The sequence below is a fragment of the Felis catus genome, chromosome F1 (assembly GCF_018350175.1).
Source record: "Felis catus isolate Fca126 chromosome F1, F.catus_Fca126_mat1.0, whole genome shotgun sequence".
Classification (NCBI taxonomy): domain Eukaryota; kingdom Metazoa; phylum Chordata; class Mammalia; order Carnivora; family Felidae; genus Felis; species Felis catus.
The window spans coordinates 11,778,159-11,793,922 of NC_058384.1; the positions used below are offsets into that span (position 1 = coordinate 11,778,159).

At 39.1% G+C, this 15,764-nt stretch overlaps 1 protein-coding gene across 2 annotated transcripts in view; it reads right to left on the reverse strand.

Annotated features, from left to right (window-relative positions):
- NME7 (NME/NM23 family member 7) overlaps positions 1–15,764 on the reverse strand; it is a 260,452-nt gene that overhangs the window by 179,901 nt on the left and 64,787 nt on the right. For both annotated transcript variants that reach the window (XM_045048905.1, XM_019821576.2), the window contains exons 5-6: positions 11,677–11,727; positions 7,888–8,095 (exon numbers count right to left, since the gene is read on the reverse strand). In XM_045048905.1, the coding sequence (XP_044904840.1) occupies positions 7,888–8,095; positions 11,677–11,727 (259 nt within the window). The remainder of the gene's footprint in view (positions 1–7,887; positions 8,096–11,676; positions 11,728–15,764) is intronic.

Consider the following 15,764-nt stretch of genomic DNA (forward strand, 5'->3'; position numbering starts at 1 on the left):
TCTCCTCATCCTTGTCACTTGATATGGTCCATTCTTTTAAACCTTAGCCATTCTGAAAGCTGTGTAGTGTTGGCTCATTGTGGTTTTAATTAATATTTCCATAATGTCTATTGACGTTGTGTACTTTTAATGTGCGCTTACATACCATTCATGTATCTTCTTTGGTGAAGTAAATGCCTATTCAAAATTTTTGTCCATTTCTAAATGCGATGTTTGTTTTCTTAATAAGTTCAAAATTCACAATGAAAAAAGACAAAAAGATCAATAGAGCAAAGTTAAGAATCCAGAAATACACTCTCAGATACATAGTCAACAAATGTGACAAAGGTATAAAGGTAACTGAGTGGAGGAAAAATTGTGATTTTATCTAATGATGCTGGAACAATCAGACGTCTATACACAAATCAACAAATTTTGGTCAGATCCTATGCCATATATAAAAATTAACTCAAAATGGATCATGTAGCTAAATATAAAACCAAAAACTATAAAATCGCTAGAAGAAAACAAAAGGGAAAAGTTCTGTGACCCTGAATGAGGTGACAATTTCTTAGACGTGACACAAAACCCACAACACATCAAAGAACAAACTGATACGTTGGACCTCATCAAAACTAAAAACTTCTACTCATCCAAGGACACTGTTGAAGAGAATAAAAGTGCAAACGACACACTGTGAGAAGGTATTTGCACATCATATACCTGGGTAAAAAATCTGTATCTGTAATATATAAAGAACTCTGAGCAGAGTTAAAGGGCCAAAAAAAATTACCTGGACAAAGGGAGATATGGCATTCCAAGGCAGAGGGGCAGAAAGAGTAAAGGCAATAGGGCAAGAACACCACAGTCTAAAGAAGCAGAGGCAGGATGTGAGACTGGAGAAGAGGCTAGCATTCAGATCATTTTCATAAAACACGTTAAGGAGCTTTAACTTGATTTGGGGGATAATGCATCACTCTGGAACATTTTTAGCAGATTCACGACATGGACAGATCAATATTTTTAGAGAGCTTGCTCTGAAACCTATGTGGAAGAGGTATTTGTGGGAGAAAAGTCTGAGCCAGAGCTATTATAGCAACCCGGGTTACACAGTGAGAGTAGGAATGAAGGAAAAGGAGAGAACTGAAGAAAATGTTTAGAAGATAAATCTACACAACTTTTTATTCATTGGATGTAGGGGATAAAGGAGGCAGAAGAATATTTACTGGCTCTCAAGTTCCATTGTTTTTGTTTTTGTTTTTTTGGTTTTTTATTTTTGACAGAAAGAGCACGAGCGGGGAAGGGGCAGAGAGAGAGGGAGACACAGAATCCGAAGCAGGCTCCCGGCTCCGAGCTGCCAGCACGGAGCCCGACGCGGGGCTCGAACTCACGGACCAAGAGATCATGACCTGAGCCGAAGTCGGATGCTCAACCGACTGAGCCACCCAGGCGCCCCTCCAGTTCCTTTGTTAATGGTATGCAGAATACAAAAGGAATAGTTTGGTGAGTTAAAATTAATCAGTTCAGTTTGGGATGCATTATTTGAGTATGAATCTGAAAGACTAAGGAGAACCCTACACATAGAATTAAGAAATTGAGTTGTCCACATAAAATCATCTTGTACAATTTATCGACTATCCATCTATCTCTTGCCCAATGATTCATAATGCCACCAAGATCTCATTACTTATGGGTCATTTCTTGAGTTCCCTGGGCTGTTACACCGACCCACCTGTCTACTCCCATACCGGTATCACACTGCTTTTCCTGCCAAAGCTTTATAAAAGGCTTCCTCTCGCATAAAGAAGTCATCTTATCACCACCATTTCTTCTTACCCTTCCAAACTTCCTTGGCGCTTTTGGCTCTTCTACGCAAGAATTTCATTAAACTTCGGGAAAACCTCTGCCTCAATTTTGACTGGAAGTGCGCTGAATTTATAGATAAATTTGGAAAGACTTTTTATCATTAGGATACTGAATCTTCACATGCATGAACGTGGTATAGATCTTCATTTATTTAAGTCGTTTGTTATGGCCTACAATAAAATTTATGGTTTTCTCCATAAAGATCTCTCACATCTTTTGTTAGGTTTATCCTGAGCATCATATACTTTTTTTTACACTATGAAGGAACTCTCTTTTAAGTCTACATTTTCTAACTCAGGTATATCAAGAATACTATTGATTTTTATATACTGATAATATATGCAGTACAACTAATAGGTAGAGATTTGAGAAGCACCATGAAAGTGGAGTATTAATAACAGATAATCTCCATTAAACGCTATGTTTTAGGCACTATGCTAAACAGTTAAATCATTTTATTTAATCCTCAGAAGAATACTATAATGTAGGTACAACTATTCCCTTATTTTACGGACCAAGACTGAGAAATAGAGCAAAACATTAGTAGGTGAGAGAATGGAGCCTGATTAACATCATCACTTTAAAGGACAGGTGAAGGAAGAACGGCCAATTAATAAGACATAGATCATGACCTGATAGCTCTAAAGAAACAAGGGCAGTGAGACATCACAAAGTCAAAATAGGGTAGAGAATTTCAAAAAGGAGAAAGCGTTCAAACTTAAATGTTGCAGACAGATACAAAAGAAATAAAAATTTTTCCTTGAATTTTGTAAGTAAGAGGACATTGATTATTTTATCCAAAATGATTTTGGTGGAATGAAAAGATGAAGCCACATTGCAGTGGTTGCTCTCAGTGAGTAGCCACAGGCAACTGAAGAGAAAATTGTGGCTATAGTCTAAGCTTTGGTGAAATCTGGATAAGGAAGAAAAAAAAGGATTAAATCGTAACTAATAGGAACTTAAGATCAAGGAGAGATTATTTGGGGATGCTCGTGTGAGGTTTTTCAGTTTTTAATTCACATGTCCTGTCCTTGCTTCCTCACGTGTGCTGTGCGTTGCAGCCAGATTTCTCTCTGATAGCCAGTCAGCTAACACGATGTCCACAATACTCACTCCTCCCAAGACGAGAGTCGAGAAAAGGTGTATCCTACAGGGTTCATGACGATGGGGTATTTCAGGGGCGAATGTCAGAAAGAGCTAAAAAATTTAAGTGTACAAAACAGAAACAAATATGTTTAAGACATTTCTTCAGGAGGAATGATTACGGTAGCTAACTCTGCAGAAGCTTCTCCACTATAAAAAGAAGAAAACAATCGTTCTGCAAACTGTATTTGAAGATAGGCATATTATGTATGTGCAGCCATAGAAACAAACACGTACTTAAGACAAGACTAGCAGAGGCACCGTGGAGGGGGGGGGGGGGGGCTCAATTGGCTGAGCGTCCGACTTGGGCTCAGGTCACGATCTCACGGCTCATGAGTTCAAGCCCCACGTCGTCGGGCTCTGTGATGACAGTTCAGAGCCTTGAGCCTGTTTCGGATTCTGTGTCTCCCTCTCTCTCTGCCTCTCCCCTGCTCATGCTCTGTCTCTCCCTCAAAAATAAATAAACATTAAAAAAAAAAAAAAAAGACAAGACTAGCTTTATCATATTAAAGTATAAAGCCTCCCTTGCACTTCTGAATCCACTTATTTTCAGCATCAATAGTATTAAATAAATGCACAACCTATATTAACTACCGAATAAAAATATGTCTTTTAGGGGCTCCAGACCCAACTGCAGTGTGGAAGTGTTCTCCCACACAGAACACCAAAGCAATTCTCCCAGCAGGGTGTCCAAGAAATCAACTCCCTTTTCGCACTGTCTACCCAGAGACAACATCGGTTTCAACAAATTAAAGGTTCAGTCCTACAAGGCTACCCTCACTTCAGATGCCAGTTACCAACCCCAGGCGACCTATGCTTCTGACTGTCTGCCTGTCTATAGACACAAAGTTCCAACGACCTCTACCTTCGGTTCAATTAATTTGCTAGAGAGGCTCACAGAATTGTGGGAAATACTTAAGTTTACCAGCTTATGAAAGGATACGATAAAGGCTACGCATCAACAGCCAGAAGAAGAGATACATGGGGCAAGGTATGGGGAAAGAGCACACCATTCTCCCAATCTCCATTTGTTCACCAACCCCAAAGATCTCCAAACCGCCAAAGGTTTTTACGAGGCTTCATTACATAGGCATGGCTGATGAAATCACTGGCCATTGGCGATTCCTTAAGTTTTTATTCAAATTCTAGTTAGTTAACATACAGTGTGGTAGTGTTAGTTTCAGGTGTACAATATCGGGATTCAACACTTCCACGCAATACCCAGGTGGCTCATTGTAACTGCACTACTTAATCCCTATCAGCTGTTTCACCCTCCCCTCCCCCCTCACCTGCCTCTTAGCCCCTCTCCCCTTCCCAGGGGTCATGAGATAAAGACTGAAAGTTCTAACCCTCTAAACACACTGTTGGTCCTCCTGGCAACCAGCCTCTATCCTTAGATGCTTTCCAAAAGTCATTTCATTAACATAACGAAGGACACCTTTATCACCCCCAACACTCAGGAAATTGCAAGGATTTGGTGGAGCTGTGACCCAGAAACTGGACAAAGATCAAATATATATGAAAAATATACTTTGGTCATCTGCACGACCAAATATGCATTTCTTATAAATCATAATACTGCAGCATGGTGTAGTTGGACTCACAGTCAAGATTCATGGTATTCTCATAAAAGGCAAAGAATATTTGTAAGGTAAAATACCTTGAGAAAAAGATCAAAATTATATGCTCACATTTTCCCACTTCTTCCCATTTTATTTATATCAAGGCTTTTAATACAAAAAGTTAAAAAGTATATTGTTCGCTAATGGGAAGTAACCAGGGAATTTTAGTAGCCAACACCAGAATTCATTCACCATTTGTTATGTGCCATGCAGGTTCTACTGATCGAAACATGAAAATCGCTCCCCTTACGGTGCTCACTGATGGAATCATCTAATATATCGATACATATAGAGCCTAAATTGTCTAAAATCTGACAAGCATACCTGAGCTTAAATATATTAAATAAACTGATGGAAATAGACGGGGTAAGATACTAAGGGAGGGAAACAGGAAGCAAATATCAATGAGCATGGTCAGTGACTTTCAGTTCCAGCTCCCATTTATTTCATTAATTATTTGTTCCTATCACTTATGTAATATCTTGAAAGATCTGATTGGTAATGTAACTCCAGAAAGGAAGACTACATTTAGAGTGATTGTCTACTACTAAGATCAAAGGTCAAAGACTATAATCACTCTCTTGCACACTCCATTGACTACCGAGACCTTCCTATCGAGTTCGCTTCACAAAACTACAGCCATGGTTGAAGTCAACGCTCCACCTACTCTGCACCTACACCCATGCGGCTGAACAAGGACGGAGAACAACCACACTCAGAATTCAGAACCATGAACATCAGGTGGGCCACTTACTCAGCACCACAACCATATTTCCCTAATTGCTTCCTGTTCCTAGTCTTTCTGATGATTACTTCACATCTTCTCTCTCTTCAAACCAATAAACACCGTCTCCCTCATCCTCTCTTTTAGCTGTTTTTGACCTTGCTTCCTATTGTCTTAATTAAGGGAGTAAGAATCAGCATCTGCGCCCCCATAGTCCGCCTTCGCACCTGTTGCTACAGACAACTACTCCTGCACCCCGTTCCCTCTCACCTAATCAAGCACATTGTGCCAGTAAGTCTCACTCTTTTTTCTACATCCTCAATTTTTCACATCTGTAATTCTTCTCATCTTAAAAAAAAAAAAGAGAGCGAGAAAAAAGATGCTGCTTTTCTTCACAGCTACCACCTCGTTTCTTTGCTCAACATCCAACAACACTCCTAAAAAAAGTTGTCTATATTCCCGTCCTCCAATTTTCTTTTAAATCCCTTCCGGCAGGACTTTGACTCTTATTGCTCTCTCACAAACTTCACCAATGAACTCTCCATTGCAAAATCCAGTGGTCAACTTCAGGGCCCTTCTTTCTTGATAGGTCTGCCTCATTTGACCCCACTGATCATTCTCTCCTCTTCGAATATTTGCCTCACCTGGCCTCCGGGACACAATCATCTCTGAGGTTTTTCCTTCTCCCTCACTGACGGCTCCTTCTCTGCCTCCTTTGCTGCTTCCTCCTCTTTAGCCTTTTACTAAGAACATAAAGGCTCCATCTTTGTTCTCTTTTCTTCTCTATCTGTACTCTCTCCTGAGTAATCTCAGCCATTCTCAAGGCTTTAAATACCATTTAGATGCCAATGACCCCATATGTACTAGTCCAGACCTCCCTCCCCAAACTCATATATAACTAAATTTTTTGCCCAACATCTCTCCACTTTGATGACTAGCATGCAGATTAAGTTTGCAATGTCCAAAATGTTAACTCCTGAGTTTCCATCCCTACTGACTCTAGCCACGGCTTTCCTGATTTCAGTTTACGTAAATCGTCGCCTTCCAGGTGTTCACGCCAGGAGCTATGGAGTAATCCTTGATATCAATTTTTCTCCGACTCTACATTTAATCTGGAAGGAAATCTTGTTCAGTTGACCTCCACTGATTAAAATGTATTTTAAAATATATCTCCATACTCCTCTCATTGCCACCACCCTGGTCCAAGCCATCATCTCCCTGGATTACTGCAACAGCCTGTTAACTGGGCTCCCTGATGCCATTCCTGTCATCTAGACTATTCTCAGGGCCAGTATAGCCCTTTCAAAGGCCAATTCAATCATGTCAGCCCTCCGCTTGCAACACTGCAATAGGCCCCAGCTTTTCTCAGAGAAAATGTCAGAAATATTACCGTGTGATATCTCCCCTGATTATTTCTGTGCCCTCATCAGCCCCTCCTTCCCTCACCCCCATTCAACTACGCTGTCCTCTTTACTGTTGATTGAACAAGCCCGGCAGAGATTCGCTATTCAAGGAATAGCAAGATGGTCAGTGTACCTGGGACACAGTGAATAACGGAGAGGCTGGAGATAAAGCTGGGGAGACAGATGGAAATCAGATCAGGTAGAGCTCTGGAGCCTACAATAGGGACTTGAGATTCTACTGTAAAAGAGATTTAAAAAAATTCACTAAAGAGTCTTCAATAGTTGAATTGTTAATCTGGTTTGAAAAGATCTCTCTTAGCCTGGTTAATTTTACGTGGGCAAGGTAGAATTTTCACAAACTGAGTGTCAGAGAAGAGGAAAGGGGAATTAGGAGGCTTATACAGTAGTCCAGACAAAATATAACAGTGACCTAGACCACAACAATCAAATTCAAAGTCTAATTTGAAGGGAAAACTGAAAGGATCTGTTGACAGAGCTGTAAAAAAAAAAGAAAAATTCAATTATTTTAAAATTGTCTAATAGTTTAATGAAAGCATGACCAGACTGAAAACCATCTTAAATTAGCTGAGAAACTTCTCATGATGCTAAGAATAAACATGCAATGTCATTAAATCAACATCAGCATAAACCCCGTATAATACCTTATTTATATGGATTTAAAATAAGGAGTAATTGTAAGAAGCATAAAAACTTTTTCATAAACACTAGCTATATATAGGTAAAGAAAAGGACGTTAAGCTTGAAAATAGTGTGAAGTATGAGTCAGGAAAAAATATATTAAATAATGCTTTCTTTCTGAATATTTATTATCCATAAACTGGTCTTGTGTGAATTCAATTATTCAAACATTTATAAGCCTGAATAATTTAAATGGTTTTGGGACAAAAACCGGGATGACAGGTATTTTAATTGGAGAAAACTTATCTTGACCATGACCAAGTTACCAGTTCACAAAAGAGACGTATTATTGAAATGCTGTTTAATTCTAGGCAACAGGTCAAAGACTTTCTCTACTGCTAGGTCACCTGTATAAATCTACCCTAAGTCAGCAGTGACAGAAATGCTTTACTCTGACCTAACACATTTAACAAAATAAAAACAGAACTAAAATATTTTTCAAACACCTTACTCTGGCAGCAGAAGCAAAAGAGTCAGGGCCATGAGCTGCATTTCTTATGCCATCGGTTCCAAAGAGGGCTCTCAGGCTTCCAGGAGCATCCGTACGTGCCAGACCAGAGTTCGCAGGTCCGAGCAGTCTTTTCCATTCGCATATAGCATCGTCTCTTAAAATCTCCATGGCAATAATAGGACCACTCGTAATAAACTGGATCAGCTCGCTATAACACAGGTAAAAGACTGATTTGCTTCATCCTTCTGTCGACCTGTGTATCTCTACTCACAAGAATTCATTACAATTGGAGTATTTCAATACACACATGGATATTATGATCTCAGAACTATCGGATACAGTGAATTCTACATAGGCAAGATAAAATTTTCATAATTGAGTGTCCTCCAGTAGCCTGAGCCACTACATATCGCTACTGGTGTCAAATCATTTACTGTCAGCAAAGAAAAAAAAAAAAAAAGCCAATGTTGCGCTTCATTAAGACTACTTCATTGACTTGAAATGCCTATCTATGCTTTTCCCATTGCTCTCAAAGGTACAGAAGGATTTCCCTTTTTATTTTCACGTGGTTTGCCACCGCAGTCCAATCATATTTGTAATATAGAAAGTGATGAGAGTGATGTCTTCTAACATATTTCCGGTAAGAATTCATTTACTTTTGTGTGGATTAGGATTCAAAGGATGACAGTAAACTTGCAGTCAATAAACACTGAGTTGGGCTAGTGATAAGGAAAACGAAATCAACAGGCCTTGAAAAAATATCCCCCTTCTGACTATAAAAGCTCCTCTGGGACATTCCCATCTTAAGTTTTAAAGAGTACACATGGGTTCTTGATGAAAACTCCAGCACTGAGTCACAGCACCCCAACCCATAAAAACAATATCTCATTTCCCTTCTCCGCTCCCGTACGTGGATGAGGCAGCAATGGCAGGTTTCACATGGAAATAAGTGACACCATTCCTCCTACTGTTTGGGGCAGGGACAGAATACTTTTTAAAGCAAGTGCATGTTTCTCTCTCTTCTAAACTATGAGAGACGCCAGAACCCTCTAGAAGAAAAGCACATGGTGTGACAAACACTTTTGTACCGATTAACTCTTGACTCTTTTACATGCTTCCTTCCCTCATGAATCATGTTACGAGTTAACTCCCTTCCTTTTTAAATCATTTCAATTCATTTTGAAAAGGATTTCTAAAAAATAGTATGTATGAAGAAGTATTCATACGCTCTGTCCTTTAAAAGGCCCCATGACCTCTTCATACATATTCTTCTAGGACTTAGTAGCCAAAAACAATTAGATTTAAGGAGCCCAAATCAGGGGAACAAATCCATGTTGATCCATTCGGTAAGCACATAACAATTACTTAACTACAGATCAGAATAGTCAATGATACCCTGGCCTCAAGAAACTTATCATCTAATGTCCTGTTATCACAGAATTCCTCAAAACACATAGTGAATAAGCCTATAACCACACCCTATAATGGGTGTGGCATGTTAATAATGCAGAGAAAGGTGTGCCTGGTCATAAAAAATACTTCTTCATGAGACTATTTCCAATTAATGCAGGTACATCTTTTGTTGTGTCTTTCATAATACCAGAAAACTGGTTAATTCACCCAGTTAATAAAATTTACTGCATACTAATTACATATAAGACATTAAACCAGGTGCTGTAATATAATGCCACAAACATAAAGCAAAGCTATAATAGTTTCCAAGAAAGCTGTATATTCTTAATTTTTCTTTAATGTTTATTTATTTTTGACAGAGAGAGAGAGAGAGAGAGAGCGAGCGAGCGAGCATGGGCGGGGAAGGGGCAGAGAGAGAAGGAGACACAGAATCCAAAGCAGGCTCCAGGCTCCGAGCCATCGGCACAAGGCCCGACGCGGGGCTCGAACTCACAGACTGTGAGAGCATGACCTGAGCTGAAGTCAGACGCTCAACCAACTGAGCCACCCAGGTGCCCCAAGAAAACTGTATATTCTAACAAGGCCTGGGAATATTTTAAACTGCTTGATTTAAAATAATCTATAACATAATTTTCTATTATACAATTAAAGGAAAAACACTATCATATGCAGGATGCCAAGCAGTATGTTTATTATAGCAGCCTAATATCCTTCTTTATGACAAATGTAAGCACTTTGGGGCACCTGGGTGGCTCAGTCGATTAAGTGCCCGACTTCGGCTCAGGTCATGATCTCGCAGTTCATGGGTTCAAGCCCTGTGTCAGGCTCTGTGCTGCTAGCATGGAGCCTGGAGCCTGCTTTGGACTCTGTGTCTCCCTCTCTCTCTGCCCTTCACCTGCTCATGCTCTCTCTCTCAAAAATAAATAAACATTAAAAAAAATTAAAAATCTCTTTTTTTTTCTTCCCCTCCCCCATGGTCTTCTGTTAAGTTTCTCAAGATCCACATAAGAGTGAAAACATATGGTATCTGTCTTTCTCTGTATGACTTATTTCACTTAGCATAAGAGACTCTTAAAAACTGAGAACAGGGGCACTTGGGTGGCTCAGTCGGTTAAGCGGCCGACTTTGGCTCAGGTCACGATCTCGCGGTCTGTGAGTTCGAGCCCCGCGTCGGGCTCTGTACTGACAGTTCAGAGCCTGGAGCCTGTTTCAGATTCTGTGTCTCCCTCTCTCTGCCCCTCCCTTGTTCATGCTCTGTCTCTCTCTGTCTCAAAAATAAATAAATGTTAAAAAAAAAATTTAAAAACAAAACAAAACAAAAACAAAAACTGAGAACAAACTGAGGGTTGATGGGGGGGTGGGAGGGAGGGGAGGGTGGGTGATGGGTATGGAGGAGGGCACCTGTTGGGATGAGCACTGGGTGTTGTATGGAAACCAATTTGACAATAAATTTCATATTTAAAATAAATAAATAAATAATTCTTTAAAAAATTAAAAAAAAAAGAAATGGAAGCACTTTTTTGACAATAGTAATATGCACCTCACAATATTCAAGTGTTTAGAACATAAATTCGGTTTCTAACATATAGTAGTTGCTATATTTCAAGGAACAAAAAATAAGGGCTCCGTGAACATTGTTTCATGCACACAAGAATGCCAAAATAAGAGAGTTTTTAAAAAACAACAAAAATACTCAACACAGGGGTTCCTGGCTGGCTCGGTCGTTAGAGCATGCAACTCTTGATTCTGGGGTTGTCAGTTCGAGCCCCATGTTGAGTGTAGAGGTTACTTAAATAAAAGTTTTAAAACTCTTAAGAAAATGTGAGGCACCTGGGTGGCTCAGTCGGGTAAGCATCTGATTCTTGATTTTGGCTCAGGTCATGGTTTCACGGTTCCTGAGTTTGAGCCCTGCACCCGGCTCCATGCTGACAGCGTGAAGCCTGCTTAGGGTTCTCTCTCTCCCCATCTCTCTCTGCCCACCCCACTCATGCACACGTGTGCTCTTTCTCTCTCAAAATAAACTTAAAAATAATAGTAATAAATAAAAACATTAAAAAATACTCAACATAAAATATAATTATCACTATTTTACTGAAATCTAAAAAGAAAGCTATGCCTCTTATAATGTAAACAAATCATCCTAATTGCTGCTGATCAAAGTTTAAGATATTTAAGGGTGAAATAAGGATTCTAATTTAATAAAAGGACAAAAAAAAACAATTCTTAGAAAACACTTCTCTACAATTACAAAATGTTGCTATGGTCCTTTTGACAGATTATTTTCATGTGACAAATTTTTGAATTATAAAACTGTAATTCTTTAGTTTCCCAGAATATCCTCTGCTGTAAACCACTTGCCCCAAATTCAGCACCTACTTTAAAAAGGGCCTTGACTGATGGTCTATATGAAAATCTGTTGCTTCTTTCCTGTAAGATAATCAAAATGACAACAGTTAAGAATTACATAAAAAAAATTATTGTAGCTTACATCAATAAAATAAAATAAAGATGAAGTTCTCTACTTATTTGATCGGTATGGAAACTGATTAATGACTTTTCACTAAATATTCTGTTCAAATTGTCCCACCTTTCAAAGTTTTTGCTAGCTGAATATCTATTAAGATGTAAAATTACAATGAATGTGAGAGGCAATATTTACGTTTCTCCTCATGTTATCTATTATCTTCCCTTTCATCAGCATCTTTAATATTCTTGAAACAAAGTGTAACGTTTGACCAATAAGAATTATTTGTTCTTTAGAAGTCAAATAAATTACATTTAAAAATGCAAATTGATCTTCAAATTCAAAATCTGTCACTTTCTTCTCCAGGCTTTAAACTTGAAAGGTCAGGCTAGAATTTTAACTTAACAGTTACAGTTTTCTCTCTGAGATCTCTGCCAAGGAAAGGCTATATACTTGTGTTTTTAAAATATGTTTGACTTGGGGCGCCTGGGTGGCGCAGTCAGTTAAGCGTCCGACTTCAGCCAGGTCATGATCTCGCGGTCCGTGAGTTCGAGCCCTGCGTCAGGCTCTGGGCTGATGGCTCAGAGCCTGAAGCCTGTCTCCGATTCTGTGTCTCCCTCTCTCTCTGCCCCTCCCCCGTTCATGCTCTGTCTCTCTCTGTCCCAAAAATAAATAAACGTTGAAAAAAAATTTTTTTTTAAATAAATAAAATAAAATATGTTTGACAAATTAAGCATATCAATGTATTCTTATAGATTGTTAATATATTAAAAACTAATGCTTTAATTAACATCATCAGAAAAGGAAGGTCAATATGGAGATACTCAGAATTTACTAAGGGCAATAGGAATTTACTTTTTAAATCTATATTCCCACAAAAGAATATCTATAGAGACACTGAAAGAATAAAAGATTAAATTGATTGGCTAAAAAGTCTAAACAACTTTTTATCTTAATCAAACCAGGTGTCTCTCAAACTCAGACAGTTTTAAAGGCTTTGAACTGAGTACACAGTATATAACAAATATGTCAACATTAACTACGTTTTAAAATATCAAAGAAGTTTTTAAGTGTCCTCCAGCATAGGATTATCCTTTCAGGCATGAAAATTAACTTAGTCTGCAGTGTTTTAAGATTTTACGAACCTACTACCAAATGAATTCACACAGTAAACTATGGCAGGCATACTCTTATTCAAACCAAATATACTGAAATATTTTCTTCAACTAGGAACAGATTATGAAAAGTATACTATGCAAGTATAAAAAATAATTAATAAATAAATAAAAATTTATCCCAAGAAATGAGAGGGGAAGAAAACTCATCTTTCTAGAACCTATTATGCCAACACTAAATCATTTTATTTCTCACAATACATTGAAATTGGTATGATTACCTGCATTTTGCTTATGAAAATAATGAAGTTCAACATGATTCCATAACTTGTCCAGGTAAAGTGCTAGTAAGAGAAGGAGGGTGCGGGAGTTGAACCCAAATCTCTTGCTGCAAATCTCTATTTACACCCTTTCTGTTACCAACTACAGAGGGTCAGAAGAATTCACAAAAATGAAATGGATATATTGTGCTGTAACCTAAAATGAGGTAAAACTGTCTGAAAAACTCATGTGAGAGCATTTTAAGAGAATTCACAGCAGGGGGCACCTGGGTGGCTCAGCTGGTTAAACTGACTCCTGATTTTGGCTCAGGTCACGATCTCACGGTTAGTGGGTTCGAGCCCCACATCAGGCTCCATGCTGACAATGTGGCACCTGCTTTGGATTCTCTTCCTCTCCCTCTCTCTCTGTCCCTCCCTTGCTCGCTTGCTCTCTCTCAAAATAAACTTAAAATTAAAAAACAGAATTAGCAGCAAGATGACTCAAACAACCAATTCTAAACTTTTCAACAAAACTAAGCTACTAAAAAAGAAAACAAAATCAATCATAATCTTTAACACCGATGAAAAGACAAACATTAATTCTGAAAAGTGCTTCACTATTTTCTTCTAACATGTCACCGACCCCATAGTTATCTCCATTCAACATCCAAAATTGGAACCAAGATGAGGGTTCATGAATTCTTCCCATCAAGGGCATCACCACAGAAAGGAGTTTTGTTGTTGTTTTGTTATGTCTTGCTGTGTTTTTATAAGGAAACCGTTCTCCCACAAAGATTTGTCCATTAATTCTTTCAAGAAATATTTACTTAGTGCCTAGCTTGAATCAGGCACTGATCCAAGAACTAGAAGTTCAAAGTCAGACGCAACTCAGCTGCTGCCTTTCAGGTACTGTCGTGACTGGGGAACTGGCATTTGAACAGACAAGTTTAGCAAAGATGTGAGCGCTGGAAGATACTCCTCCATGGGTCTCTGGTGCTCGTATCGTGACTTACTGGCTGGGCCAAGAATGCAAGGCCCCACTGCCCTCCCTCCTAGCCTTTTCTCCGAGTCACAGTTGCAGTGAGCCACTCGGAGGGATGAGGTCATGTCTCTCTTCAGTACAGAGAGCAGCCTGTGTACTGCTTGCTACCGAAACAGTGGGTAACCCAAGTTCAAAGCACCTCAGCTCTGATGCAATCAACTGCGTATACAAGATCCACCTGGATCCGTATCATCTTATTCCCACGGGATAAGGAGGCAAGGAGAACCAACATAAGCACGACGCTCCTGCGGCTTTGCTGTACCATCATAAAGTCCTTTGTCACCGACCCAGGTGTCTCACGTCTTCACTAGCATCCATGAAAGAGTAACAGACTAGCTCGTTAGCTTTCCAGTTGGATAAAATCCAAGACTTGACATTAGGATTAATAGAGATGTACGAGGTGCTATAAAAAAATAAGGAAGCGGTGAAGTGTCCCTGGGCATCTTTATCTTGGGAAGTTTGATGCCTAATTTATTAAGCACTAGTGGTATAAAGACAAAAAAAAAATTTAATCTCACTGAAACTATTCAAAGGCATTTCTCCAGAATTCAGTCCCATCGCCTGCTGTGAGGGCAAGCATTCATGACACATACAGACATAGGACAAATTTAACTACTTATAAATGGGCATGACCTCAGCTCCACTAGATAATAATATCACCAGATTACCACTACTAATAAGAATAGCTAACTTCATATATACTATGTGTAGGGGTCTTTCAAAGCACTTTACTTATATTAAACTCCCATAATCCTTATAACAACTTTACAATACAGGTGGTTGTAACCTCCATTTTGCAGATGAAGAAAACGAAGCACAGAATAAACTGTCCAGAGTCACACACCTACTAAGAGGTGCAATTACATGCGATCTGGCTCTAAATTCTGTGCTCTGAAACTTAAGCCTCCTGCCTTTCTGGAAGATATGCAAACTGCAAGACCTTACACACGGGAAGAGTTCAAATTAAATGCATGTCGTTGTTGGGATAAACTTGAAGGTGTTTCATTAAGGTATCCGGGGATCAGACTTAGCAAAGCTGCATTGAATATCTACGGCTACTCATTGTCCCTGTCCTCACGGAGCCAAAACAGCAACTGTCCCATACAATATATATCCGGGAATAGCAGTAAGACACCTGACCAAAAAAACCAAGCAAACAACCAAACAAAAAAACACACAAGAAAACAAAAACAAAAACAAAACCACACAAGAAAACAAAAAACAGAAACAAAAACACCCAGTGGAGTAACATAAGAAGGCCACTGGAGCCAGTTCTGCCTAACTGCCACATTAATGTCCCTACCGAGGGGTAAGTCCTGTTTTCACTAAATAACTTAGAAACTATCAGGTCAGACAGAATGGACTGCTTTTCAGGGTAGTAAATCAGCATATGTGCCAATGATACCCACTGGGCAGAGCAGAATGTAAACATTTCCAAAGGCCTCCCTTTGGGAAATCCCAGCAGTAATACTCCCTCGTCAAGTAGAAATACTCAAACGTTCATTTCCTCTTCTACCATTTTCACACAGTGTGTTATACTTCTACATTAAGGAGAAGAGATGACGATTATCCAGCGTCGGTGT